The sequence below is a fragment of the Galeopterus variegatus genome, unplaced genomic scaffold (genome assembly GCF_000696425.1).
Source record: "Galeopterus variegatus unplaced genomic scaffold, G_variegatus-3.0.2 Scaffold1415, whole genome shotgun sequence".
Classification (NCBI taxonomy): Eukaryota; Metazoa; Chordata; class Mammalia; order Dermoptera; family Cynocephalidae; genus Galeopterus; species Galeopterus variegatus.
In genome coordinates this window covers 224,651-238,208 of record NW_007727526.1, presented here as the reverse complement: position 1 = coordinate 238,208, position 13,558 = coordinate 224,651, and the positions used below count along the sequence as shown (strand labels likewise).

General features: G+C 51.1%; 1 protein-coding gene across 2 annotated transcripts; it reads right to left on the bottom strand.

Moving 5' to 3' along the window:
* Positions 1-4,164: 4,164 nt before the first annotated feature.
* On the bottom strand, positions 4,165-10,561 carry FAM19A3 (family with sequence similarity 19 (chemokine (C-C motif)-like), member A3). Of its 2 annotated transcripts, XM_008576847.1 has the most exons (6): positions 10,423-10,561; positions 9,117-9,173; positions 7,687-7,802; positions 6,904-7,053; positions 5,939-6,063; positions 4,165-4,325 (listed from the first exon to the last, which is right to left on the bottom strand). In XM_008576847.1, the coding sequence occupies exons 3-6, from the start codon at positions 7,799-7,801 to the stop codon at positions 4,314-4,316; spliced, it is 402 nt and encodes a 133-aa protein (XP_008575069.1). In that variant the 5' UTR covers position 7,802; positions 9,117-9,173; positions 10,423-10,561; the 3' UTR covers positions 4,165-4,313. The 2 variants fall into 2 exon arrangements, with proteins under 2 accessions (XP_008575069.1, XP_008575070.1); XM_008576848.1 differs by lacking the exons at positions 7,687-7,802; positions 9,117-9,173; positions 10,423-10,561 and adding an exon at positions 7,850-7,926 and having other exon boundaries at positions 4,239-4,325.
* Positions 10,562-13,558: the final 2,997 nt, after the last annotated feature.

Here is a 13,558-nt window from a genome sequence, read left to right as displayed (position 1 = left end):
TAAGTTTAAAAGTGAACTTACATGAACTTGGAAAGTATGAATTGAACTGATCTGGAGTATAACAGCATATTAGGAATCAGCCATTTGTTCCAAGTCTTTCTCTTAGTCTCTTAGTTTTGATTTATTTATTTATTTATTTATTTATTTTTCCTTTTTGTCTTTTTTCGTGTCCGGCAACAGATCGCAACCCTCAGTGTCACACCCGAACCGGACCAGGACCGGCAACAGGATCGCAACCCTTGGTGCTGCGCCCGCACCTCGCTCAGCCAGTGAGCGGGCACCGGTCTGTACGTGGGATCCGAACCCTCGGCGGGAGCGCCGCCGCGCTCCCAAGCGGCACACTGTAGCAGTGCGCCACTGGGACGGCCCTAATTTATTTATTTTTTAAATGTCTTCAATTCTTTGGTTGTTAGATATCACAAGTAGCACTGAAAGGGATTAAAGGGGACACAGGCACAGTAAAAAAAAAATAAAATAAAAATAATCCCCCAACACAGGAATACAATGCAGACTCATCATTTTCCAGATTGTAAGGTTGTATTGAGAAAGTTTCAATAAAAACACTAGGGTAGGGGTTGGCAAAATTATTCTATACAGGATCAGATAAATATTTTAGGCTTTGTGAACATATGGTCTTTTTACAATGATTCAACTTTGCTGTTGTAGCAGAAAAGTAGCCATAGATGATAATAAACAAATAAGCTTGGTTATGCTCCAATAAAACTTTATTTTTTAAACAAAGGTGGCAGGCCACATTTAGCCCATGAGTTTTAGTTTGCAGACCCCTGCAGTAGGGTATAAAGAACCCAGAAGCCATCAAGGCCGACTTAAGATCTTCCAAAGATTGACAGGGGCTCCATTCGGTCTCCTCCAGAAAGAACAAAAATCAATTGCTTTGGATGTGGCATAAATTCTGTTCTAATTATTTTGTGCTGTGCTTTGGTGTTCTGATGTTCTTTTGAATGAGTGATATTAATCCCTCCTTTTTGCACCTACTTGCTTCTTTCTGTATAGATATCTCTAAATGCTTCCTGCCCTTCTTCATTCTGTCTCCTTGCACTCATAGGTTGGATGACTTTAGAACGAGACTCCTTCACATTCATTCTTGCTAAAATCCTGGCTTCTTTTCAGGCTCTTTACCTGTACTGGAATAAGATACTGTGTGCAGCAGTAGAATGTAACACTTGTCTGGATGACTGGACAGGACATGCCACCAGCTTGCTGTGTGATTTTGGGCAAGTCACCTAACCTCTCTGAGCCTCCATTTCCTCATCTGTCAAATGAGGGAGTTGGCTAATTGGCCTCAAAAATCTCTTCTAGCTGTAAGCCTGTGATTTTAAGAAGCTGAGGCCCCAAATCTAGGCAACTGTCTGGGGACATTAATTAGGATGTCACTCACAGACCTTAATGAAGCTGCCAGGAGGCCAACAGAAATTAGTCACGTGATCTCCTGTATTTGGCAACCTTCCTAAGTCCTTCATGGCTTAGGAGGGCAGGGATACCAGCTACTTCAGAGAATGTGAGTCCCCATCCCAGTAAGAGTAGAAGGGAAAGACAAATGACTCCAGGAACCCTATGCTTCATGAAAGTTCACATTTCTAAACTGTCATTGTAATAGCTACAAAATGCTCACAAAAATTGACTTAGTTGGGAACAGAACCCTAGCGAGGTACTGCTGGGAGGTGAGACACTTTCTCTTCTCCATCAGACCCTCCTATGTGGGGCTCTTCTAGCTGTATAAAGGATACCCCTCAAAGCCCACTGAATAAATATATAAATAGGTCAGGAGGAAATGGAGGCCCTGAGGAGTTAAGAAAATGAATCAGCAAAGTCCAGCAAGGTCAAAGGAAAGACATTTTCTTCATAAGCAGGGATGAGAGAGGTCAGGAAAGGTCAGGGCAGCTGGACTTTGGCTGAGGCAGGGGCTGACAGTAGTTGGCAGCTCAGGGGAGAGTTTGTACAGCATCATCCCCACTCTCTCAGGCTCAATCCCCACCTCACAGCCCAGTGGCTCGTGGATGCAGCAGATGACTGGGGGTCTGGAGTCCTGTCCATCCATCCTGGACAGCCTTGAGGGTGGAGAGGGAGTGGAGAAGCCCACATTCCGGCCTCCAGGACAGCAGGCTCTTATGGTCTGTTTCTGCTAAAGTTGTCCCATTTGTGGCCTAAATAATTCACTCACCAATCTCTCAAGGAGCATTAGGAAAAAACCAAAACCCGACTCAGCCCTCATGCTCAGGTTCCCACTGCACAGAAGGCAGCCAGGAGGCTGGGAGGCAGGCCCAAGCTGCGGAGATAGCCTGCCTTCGAAGCTTCACTGGGGTCAGCAGCCTTCTGGAAAAGGCCCAGAGTTTGTTTTTGTACAGCCCTCAAGCAAAAAGTGGTTTTAACATTTTTAAAAGGTTTTTAAGACAAAATGAAACAAAACCAACAAACCTCAATAACAAAACAAAGAAGAACACCCAACAGAGATTGTATGTGGTCTATAAAGCCTAAAATATTTCCTATCTGGCCCTTTTTAGAAAGTTCGCCAACCCCTGAATCCACCCCCAGCCTCTATCTCCAGGCTTGAAGAAGGCAATGACAACTTTTGTCCAACTTCTTGACTACCCCCCACCCCTGACTCCACTATATGCAAAGATTTAAAGTGGTCAGGGTTCTGATATCTATAGCCTAGTGAGAAGCTGGCATCATTGTTCGCCCAATGACCCAAAACAAAACAAAACAAAAAGAAAATAATAACCTGCAGTGGGATGAGGAAGGAGGATCTCAAACAGTCTCTGTTCTAATGCAGGGGGAGGTTGGGAAAGGGGAAGGAACTAAGACTCATCCCCAAATCATCAATCATCTGATTTGCCTTCTCTGAGGGTCAGAATTCAGCACTGTCCAGGTTGGTCTCTACAGACATTCCTCTTCCTAAGGCCCTGGCGATTTGATCCTAGTAGTCATGGAGGATGCAATTTTCTTACTGATGAGATATCCCATAGCCCATGCCTCTGGGTCCGTGAAGACTGTGTGTCATCTCCAGGCCATCCAGGGTGCCAGCCTGACTGTGCTGACCCTCAATCTTGGACAGAGGCTCCAGCCTGCCACTCCTCCTGCCCGTCAGGGACCTTGGAACAGAGAGGACACTGACTGGCCCCAAATCCCACTAAGACTCTCTCCTGGAGCCTGAACCTCTGAGAGTTACAGCCTGAAGACTTCAGAAGAGATGGGTCAGAGCGGGCAATAGGGATGCCAGCTCAGAGCGTCCCAGCTGTAACTGGCTGAATGACCTCTGGGCTGTCATGGGGCCTCTTTGGAATTTTGGGGGGTAAAGGCAGAGTGGAGACCAAGTTGCCACATCCTGGCATGTGAGTAATCTGGATTATTTCAGATAGGAGAGCAGTGACCTCGGTAAAAGTCTTGCTCCAGCATTTCCTGAGAAAAATGTTGCTGCTATCCAGCCAGTACTTTGCAGGTTTCAGTACTTGAGATAATATCAACATGGAAAGCCCAGGTTGAAATCCCAACATCCTGCCTAGTGAAAGGTCAGTAGTGTTAGAGATTTGGGAGTCCGAGCTGTAAATCAAGTCACCACACCTCTCTGGGACTCAGTTTCCTTATCTGTTAAAAGCAAACAAACAAAAACCTGAGGTGATAGGATGGTGGTGATTTTAAGGTCCTGTCCATCCCATACCCAATGAATGGTCCAAACCAGGCCATGCCTCTGCAGAAGCTTTGCTGGAAACATCTTTGCTTTTCTTCCCCAAGTTAATTCGATCCCATCCAAAGGAGATTCCGCCATCATAAAGGGAGAGTGTTTTTCTTCAAAATGTTAGCTGCTTGCCAGGAATTCAGTACTGATGTAAAGGACGGAGGTGATGGGTCATGAATATGACCTCTTGTCTTTGTGCCCCATGGCCAGGGGGTAGCTGAAGAGCTGTGGGAGTCTCATTCCTAAACCCCCACCATCTCCACAGCATGTAGCCCAGAAGCCACAGTCTGGTACCACACACTTTAATCTAAATTATCTAAGTTGTCTGTCATCAATTCCCCAACTCAATTAGACGTTTCCTAAGGGCAGTAATTGTGTCTTGACCTTCTTTTGTGTCCACAAGAGAGCCCAGCTCAACACTAGGTATGTGCTCGGACATCCATTCATATCTGCTGAGCAGCTTAATGGAAATGCCCCTGGAAAGCCTGATGTTGCATATGGCATGGAGTGTGGGTCCAGGTAAGTGAATCTCCATATTTGCTGGCTGATGACTGGATAGCATTCTTCAGTCCATAGCTCATTCGAGCTTGTCCAGTCTGGGCCATGACTCCTAGAGCTATCGTGTGACCTAGAGAGCAAGTCATGGGAGAGGTTAGAGAAGGGAATGCCTATCCCATTCCAGCATGCCAGAGACTCCCCAGGATATACAGGTCACTTAGAGGTCATTGCTGCTGATCTCCTCCCCCTAAAGCAGTCCAGACTGGGGAAGCAAGGACCATGCAAACATAAATCAGGCAAGCCTCACCACTGTTTACTTCAGAGTAGCTACCCAAATTGGAAGTGCAGTGATCAGCCTTACAGGCTACACACACAAACCTACAACATGGTGACAAATGTAACAAGCTCTGTGGTAGGTCTCACTTTCTTCTAGTCTTAAATATACCCAGAACAGCTGTCTCCCTTCCATACCTACAGGTAGGATGCTCTACTTTATATCTGGCCAAACTTTTCCTTGTGGTAGCTCTTTTTGGTCTGTGCTCTATGAAAATGGTTGCCCTCTTTGAAACTTGAGGGCTGCCTTTCCTTCTCTAATTTTTCATTTGCTTATTTGCTGTGTGTGGTGGCAAGGAGGGAAGGCAGAAGGCAGAACTCTAGCTTGCCCTGAAGTGTCACTCATCTGTGCAAATGGTGATGACAGAGTGATGTGACTGGTTAACCATGACACATGTGGAACCACTAATGAGTTTGGTAAAATTTTAATTACTCCTTGGTCTGTGGGGCAGGCAGCAAACCATGAAAATAATAATCCTCTTGGTTGCTGTCACTGAAGACAGAGTAATTTGACTAAAGCAAGGTAGGTATGAAGTATAGGGGATTAACAATAGTGGGAGTGGGGCAGGGGTGGGGGCACGGTCCATGGCACAGGTGGGTAGGCAGAGTGGCTTCTGTACCTGGAATTTAGGTAGAAGCAGAAATTCCTCCCTGAATTATCTAGATAATTTCCTCAATTGTCCACTTTGTTTTTATAGACCTGACGTTGTCTGGAGGCAAAGAAGAGGGAACCAAGGCACATGAAACATCAAGAATTTGAACAAAGGATACACTGGATTTCAAATTCCTAACTCCAATCCCTAGGGTGAGGACAATCCCGCAACGATTGTCTGGGGATGCATTCTCCTGGTTCACAGATCTCACCTTGCGACACTGTAGTGGATTGGACTATGTCCCCGCAAACTCCCTGAAGCTTGAGTTGTGTCTCCCAGGTTTTATGTATTAGAAACTTAGCCCCCACTATGGCTGTTAGCAGGGTGGGAAATCCTATTATGGTAATTGAAAGGTGGGGCCTTAAAGAGGTGATTAGTTTGTAGGGCCATGCCATAGTGAACAGACTAATAATGGGGTCAGGGGTGTGGTTCTGAGGGCTTTAAAAGGACAGTGCATGAGGAACTGTCTCTCTCTGCTCCACCATTTTTGCAATGTGATACCCTGCTGTCACTGTTGCCACCACCAAGGCTTTCACCAGCTGTGTTCCCTGGACTTTGGATTTCCCAGCCTCAGAAACTGTAAGCAATAAATTTTGTTTTCTTATAAATCACCCAGTTCTGTAGTATTTTGTTATAAGCAACAGAAACGGACTAATACAGACACTGACATCCTAGACCCCTAGAGTTCCTGTGCCCCCTTTTCTATCCCAGGTGAAAGCAGAAGAGGAGGGGTGAAATGAGGTGTCCACCCGGATACCTTGGTGGTTTTGACTTTGTGTCCACTGCTGCAGCTCCATCCCGACAGATCCGGGAGCACCTTACACTCCTCCCCCGGCAGGCAGGGCTCCATCTGACACCACCACCTCTGCAGGACGATGGAGGCTGTGGGAACAGGAGGCAGAAGCATAGCTCTAAGCTCACTGCGAGCTTAGCAGGCAGTCAAGAGAAGGTCTGCAAATAAGGTGCATGTTTCCACACCCCTGGCTTTGAGCCCTGCATTTCTCTTGTCTTTGCCCTAGTCCAGGCTGCCCAGAGAAGTAGTACTCAGGCTGCAGCCCGGGGACAAAACCCTATCAACTTTAAACCCACTGATCCTTGCATCTCACCAGATAGTGAGAAATGAAGGCAGGTGAAGTGGTCCCTAAGGCAGGCATGTCCCTAGCAGAGAGGCACAATCTTCATCACATTCCCTCAGTGTGTGTGAGTGAGTGTGTGAGCTGCTTGGAGGGGTCTACAGACTGGGAGTGCACAGCTGGCATGTGTGTGAGCACAGTGGGCATGCTGATAGGGGTGCCATGTGAGCATGAGAACACCAGCGTGGGTCGGGGACAGGGAGTGGTGTGAAGCAATGCACACGTCCCCGTGAGGCGAGGGTAAAGGCAGGGCTGAGAATGACAGGAGGCATGTGGAAGATGCCGGGAAAGGAGCAGTAGGTGCAAGAGCCATGTCTGAAGGAGCAAGTGAGGGAATGCGTCTATGCAGGCGCCAGGCAGTGGGTGTGGGTGTGGGAGGGGGTGCACATAACGAGAGCTTACCTTATCTATCACATGGGGATGGTCACATCTGCCCTCCGCCCCCGAGCGTGCCCCATCATTTAAGACTCAGATCACGAAAGCCCTGAGATGGGTATGAAATTGTATCCCCAGCATATGGTGAGACCTGGACAGACCTCCTTATGGCTCTGCTCAGGGCCTCCCCGCCGGGTCCTGGCCTCTCACTCACCATCCACGCAGGAGGGCTTGGCCCACGTGGTGCCAGCCACCTGGCCAGAAAAGCAGGAGCATTTGACAGTCTGAGAACGCTCCTCAATGCGGTTCCGGTTGCAGCAGCGGTGAGCAGCAATCACCTCGCAGGTGCCCTGCTTCATGAGGACTGGAAGGGCCAGCACAAGATCAGACCCCCTCTCAGGCCCCCACCCTGCACGTTCCTACCCACCCTGGTTGTCCTGGAGCCCCTCCTCTCTGCTCGGGGGAGGGCCATTCAAGAGATTTCCAAGGGCAGGGGAGGAGGGAGTGGATGAAATCTTCCTGTTCTGCCCTCCTCCCCAGTGAGGCCACAGTCATCACCCTTTGGCAGAGCCAGCCCTTGCACAGAAGAAAGATGGAGTCCCACACCAGCCCCCACCTCCGCAGCTTCCTCAGGGTGAGGGCAAGGGCCCCAGGGCTTACAATGCGTGGGGAGGATCATCCGCTTACACAGGCTTTAGCCATCCCCGAAGGAAAACCACAGAATTAGGCCAGGAGGCTAGACTTAAGCTCCGGCCCGAGGGCCTCTCTTCCTGCAGAACACCTTCCAGCCAGGAAGGGAGGTGAGCAATGGGTCTGCCCAGGCCTTCTCGGCTCTGGGACAGCAGAGGGGGTCAGAGTTTCCTGGGTGAAGAACATAGGAGGAGCCAGAAACCCTGGAATTTGTGGATTTTCCTCTGCCTAGGAGATCTGCCTGCTGTGTAACAGGGTAGGGTGTCCTGGGAAACCCCCTCCTCAGGCCTTGCCAACTCCCCCAAACCTGTCGTAGTAGGAGGCTGAGAGGAAGCCGAGGCTAAGAGGGTCCACAACCAGGCCAGGCACAGTACCAACAGCCAGCCACCTGTGCTCCAGTTCTGCGCAGCCCTCTCACTCATCCTGTGGACAGAAGCACACACCCTGATTGGCTCCAGGCAGGAGCTCACCTGGTGCCCAGCCCCAGCACCTTCTCTGTGCCACACACTCTGGGAGGTACAAGGATGGTGGGATGTGCACCATGACCCCAGGCAGCTTTCAGCCTGGCACAAAACCACCATAGGAAGTGATGAGTGCTACAGTGGCCTGAGCAGGAAGGGAGAGCCTGTGGAGGAGATGACACTTAAGAGGGGGCCTTGGAGGATGAATTGGATATGGTCCCATGGAGTGCTGTGACATAGGAGTAACAATAATTCTGTCTCCTACTTTTTGAGCACTTGACCAAGCTCTTCATGTGCATGCTCTTGAATCCTTCACGACTGTCCTACAAAGCAGGATTATGATTACAGATGAGCAAACCAAAGCTCAAAAAGCCTGGACACAGCCTAAACAACCATCAGTAAAGAACTAGCTAAATATGTTGTACAGAATGTGTACAAATGCAGTCCCATCCAGACAGCTGTAAAAAAACAATGGGGAAATGCTTTGTGTACTGATGCATGCAATGATCTCCAATGATAAAACACCGTAAAGGAGAAAAAAGCTAAGTGTAGGGTGGTGTGGACAAAATGTGTAAAAGGGAGGGATTATCTCTGTTGCTCAAATATGCATAAACTAGCACTGGAAAATGTACCACAAAAACCCCTAATAACATTGTTTGCCACCAAGAAGGGAAATTGGTTGGCTGGGAGATGAAGGTAGAAGGAAGACTTATTTTTCTCCTGATTTCTTTTTTACTTTTTGAGTTTCAAACCATGGAAATACAGCAGCAATGCAACTTAAACAAAATTTAAATTTAAAAAAGAAAAAATGAAATGGAGGCTAATAGAAGTCAAACGACTTGCCCAAGCCAAGGCCTGGCAGTATATATGGAAGAGTCCAGAGCCCAGAGGCCTGCGCTATGCCTGCTGCACCGCCTGCTGCACCGCCTGGCTTCTCCTCTCTTCCCCTTTCCTTCTCCTCCTCCATCCTCGATGGTTCGGGCCTCCCAAATCTATCCCAGAGGGTGGGCTAGAAATGGTGGGAATCACAGGGAAGCAGAGGCACAGAACAGCTGAGAGCTGCCCCAGGGGGCCACAGGGCCACTAGCTCAGGGGTGGGCCTGGACCACTGCCTCTGCTGCTCTGCTAGCCCCTGGGGCACTGCCGGGCTCCCTCAGTGCCAGCACAGTTCTGGGAATACCACCCAAACCAAATGCCAGGACCCGGCTGCTCCCTGGGATACGGTGCTTGAGCTCTGTCCACCCTCCTCTCCATCTTCAACTGTCTCCTCACTCACCTTTTTTAGACCTTTCAACTTCTGTCTGTTCATCTACTGGCCTCAGACTCACTCCACCTAGACAAGTAGGAAAGATTCTTGGAGGGCTGCAAAGAACAGAGGGAGCTCATGGCCCCGCAGGGGTGAAGGAGGACCTGGGAGAGGACATGGGGGTAGACTGGGCACTGAAGTAGAGCCCAATTCCAAAGCTGTTCCCAGGTGCCAGGGCAGGCAATAGAGTCTCTCCCTCTGCACTGGGAATTTGCTGGGGTCCCGCAGACTCTGAGAACATGTAGGGTGGTGAGCCTGAGAAGAGTGGCCTGAGGGAGTTTCTCTGTCCCAGGAATGAAGCAGGGGTGGTGGTAGGGAGGTGTCTAAGAATCAGTACTGTCACCTCCCTGGCGAGGGTCAGGGAAGGAGCAGAACCTGACGGATCCCTTGCTGGAAGAGGCATCCAGGGCCCTCACTCCTTCTTGTCTCCACCTCCTGCCTCCATGGTACTGGCTTCCTGGACTCCCATGGAATGGGCTCAACTCTGCCACCCTCAACCCCATTCCCACTCCAGAGGGCCAGAATGGGCTTCTCCAGGACGCTGAGCCTCAGAGGCCACAGCCCGCAACAGCTTTTCCATTTCTCCTTAAGGACCTCTCCTCCCTCAGCCTCAAGAAGGGTGGAACTGAAACACAGGACGGTGGGGCCCACCCAGGAAGGCCAGAGCACCCTGTGTCCTAGCTCCCGGGATCGAGAGAAAGCCAAGAGGGGCTGTGTGGGCAGGTGGAGGAAGTGGCGCTGATACCCCAGGGATGGGTGTGCTCCCTGGGCAAAGAGCTTCCCACCCTTCCTGATGCCCCTCTTTTCTGAGCAGGTATCTCCTCTCCCTGCCCCCACTGGGAACCCTCGTTTTCACCATTACAACCACATTAAACTGTCTTCTCTCGGGTGATCCTATTTCTCTCTGAGTGCCACACCCTCTAATCAACTCACCCATCTGACCCATGAACCCCAAGGCCCCCAAAACGGAGGGATTGGGGGTGGGGAAGGATTTGGGCCGGGATCTCTGGCATTCTGTTCCCTCCCTCAGAGAGAGCTGGAGAAAGAAGCTTCTTGGATTTCTTCTTCAGCTTTCACGTTCCTGCCTCAGTTTTCTAGCCTGTTTTCCCCAAACCCCAGTCCAAGCTATGTTGAGGCTGAGTGGGTAGCCGGCATACCAGCAAGGGGCTGAGGATGTGAACCACGAGAACCTCAAGCTTCCCCCACCTCCTCCATCACCCTCCCCCCAGCACCCACTCTGTCCTCCAAATTCTGAGCCCCCACACCTAGGACCTACCTGCCCCACGGCAGTGCCCACTGGTTCGACCTGCTACCCTGAGGTCCTCTGAGCCTCTGAGCCTGACACCAAGACCCCGAAAGGTGGACTCCAGGCGGGAGCTGCCAGCTCGGGTGCTGTCTTGTCCGGAGCCCTGTCCCCCTCACCAAGTTGCTGCGCCCCCGGGACGGCGGGGCTCCACCGGCAATGGCGGGCCCGCCTCTGGGCACGGGGGAGCTCAGGGCCCGACCCCGCCAGCTCTTGTAGAGCTCAGGCGGGTTTCTACCGAGGCTTCCGCCGGCAGGCCGGGGAGTGCGCCACCGCCGCCGCCTCCTGATCGCCCGGGGCCGCCCCCGCTTCTCCAGCCCCGCGCGGGCGCCGCCGCCTCCTTCGGGACAGCTCGGGGCGCTCGGCCCGGCACGGCCAGGACGCAGCGGCCCCTGGTGGCTGAGGGCAAGAGGAGGGAAGGGAGGACATCGGCCTCCGCAGGTGCCGTCCGCATGGTCATCTCCCTGGTGCAGGCCGGACTACCTCCGAGGAAATCCTCCAAACTCCTGCAGGTCTGGTGGCACCTAGGACTGTGGCTCGTGGGAGGCGGGAGACGGGGGGAGGTGGCTGGCCTGGGAGTGAAGAGCGATTGCCCAGACCCTCATGGTTTTTGAGCTTTGAAGATTCTAGAACGGCACTGTCCAATACAGTAGCCACTAGCTGCATGTTGTTATTTAAGTTAAATCTAAATTAATTACATGAAATTTAAAATTCAGTTCCTCATTATCACCATATGCTAAGGGCTCAATAGCCACATGAAGCTAAGGACTAACGAACTGGACAGAGCAGATACAGAACATTCCCATTGCACAAAGTTCTGTCGCACAACACTCTTCTAGATTATTATTCAGGAAGCTGTGGTAAATATCTCTACCCCAGGAGTGGTGCCCCCAGGGGAAGGGAGTAGGAGGGGTGGGGGGCCCCAGGCAGGAGGGCTAAAATAGGCTGGCTAATGGTCCCTGTGTGAATACCAACTTGGAAACCAAACTCTGAGATCCAAATTCTTCATCAGAAAAATTGTAATATAGGGCCGGCCCGTGGCTCACTCGGGAGAGTGCGGTGCTGATAACACCAAGGCCCCGGGTTCGGATCCCATATAGGGATGGCCGGTTCGCTCACTGGGCGAGCGTGGTGCTGACAACACTAAGTCAAGGGTTAAGATCCCCTTACCAGTCATCTTTAAAAAAAAAAAAAAAAAGAAAAGAAAAATTGTAATATAATTGCAATTGTATAATTCTTTACAGGGTTATATTGTGGATGTGAAACTATTAGGTAAATGGGAGGGAGAAGTTTTCTATGAATTTGTGTCTTAATGAAAGGGACACTCCTTTTAGTTTAAGGGGGCTTTGGGGTTGGCCTAATATAGAGACAAGAGACAAGAAACCTAGTACTAGGCCCTGAGCCACTGCATGTGGCCTGGGATAAAGGAGCCTGTCTTGAGGCTGCCCAGTCCCCCTCGCTGATTCAGGCCTCACGTTCTCCCAAGCCTGCTTCTTCCCACTCCACCTCCTTTTCCCTCTCACTTTCTGCTGCCTCAGGGATGAGTAGAAGTGATAACCTTCTCACCAGGGTTGGGCAGTCTGAAGACACAGGAGGTGTAATGGCACCAGGAATAGGAGGTGAGAGGTTCAGAGAGAGGATCCTTAGGATTTGGGTATGGCTGGGAGGCTGTTCTGGAGCCTAAGGGAGCCGTGGACTTCCCTGCTAAACAGCTGGTGCTAGAGCTGGGGGGAGGTCTCTGGGCCCTGGCTCTGTGGCCCACTTGCAGCCACACTATGGTGGATGCTGTGAAGAGAGGGAATAGGGAGCTGCGTGACACTGAGAAGAGGTAAGTAAACTGTCCCCAAAACACTGAATAATAAAAATAACCAGGAATTATATTTTTTCCCTCTGTTTTTGGCTTGCTACTGCTGTTATGCCTTTTATCTGATAGTTGGTTCCAGTTTTCTCAGACAGGTGGGAAACACTCATATGCAGCCTGTTCTTTGTCCCTGCCTGCCTTTGCTGCTCTATGTGCCTTTGGGTCTGATTTTTTGTTGTTGTTTTCTCTTGTGACTTCTTTTTCTCTGGCTCTCTCTTCCTAAAGTTCAGGCATAATGTTAGCAAGTCTACAAACCTGAATGACCATTGTGGGATTTTTACTTGGAAGCTGCCAGGAAAGCCACCCCTCCTTGGGACACAGTTTAGCCTGGGGAACAGAAGGGGACATGGTCAGGAAGTACCCTCTGACAGAGACCAGAGGTGGAGTCCCAACCACGAACTGGGTGCCAGTGGTCCCTGAAAGCTCGCATTAGGACCAACTAGCATTAGGGCCACAAGGCCCTTGCACCTATTTGAACCGTGTGTGGGTTGGTGGTGTCCTGGAGATCTAGTGATCAATCCTTTGATACCAGCTTTAGGGACAGAGCTCCGGTCAATACCACCCTCTCCAAGAGGGGAGAAGGCAGAAAGAAGAGGCAGCCCACCAGGGGCTGGGCCCAGTCCTACTCTTCCATCGAACAGGCTTTTCCTCCTCTTGGGCAAACATTTAGCCTGGCCTCTGTCTCCCCCTGGAGGCAGCCACAGAGCTTACTCAGCATCCCCGGACTGCTCACAGCCTCTGCCCCAGGAGGAGGAGGGTGGGAGGGGAGGAGCTCCCACTTCTCTCTCTGCCATTCATCTCCTTCTTAACCCTTCCTCCCTGATCTGGAGAAATCAGCTTGGTTCTTAAGACAGAAGCGGGCTTGGTCGTCAAGAGGTTGATATGGGTGTGAATTTCTCACTGCCTGTGTGACCTCTTGGAGCAACCCATGTAAATGACAGGAACGTCCAGTCCTGCCTCATCCGTAAAATGAGTATCATAAAATCCACCCTGAGGGGTTGGTGTGAGGTATAAATGTCCTAATGTATGGAACGTGCTGTGTAGAAGGCCGGCAGCAGCGAGCACCGCCCACCCCGGGCCGAGGGGCGGAGCCAGCTCGGGGGCGGGGCCACGGCCGAGGGCGGGGCAGGGAAGCAGCATGTTAAGCCGGGTGCGCTCGGCCGTGGCGCACCTGGTGAGCTCCGGGGGCGCACCGGCCCCGCGCCCCAAATCCCCGGACCTATCCAACGCGACCTCGGCACCGCCCGC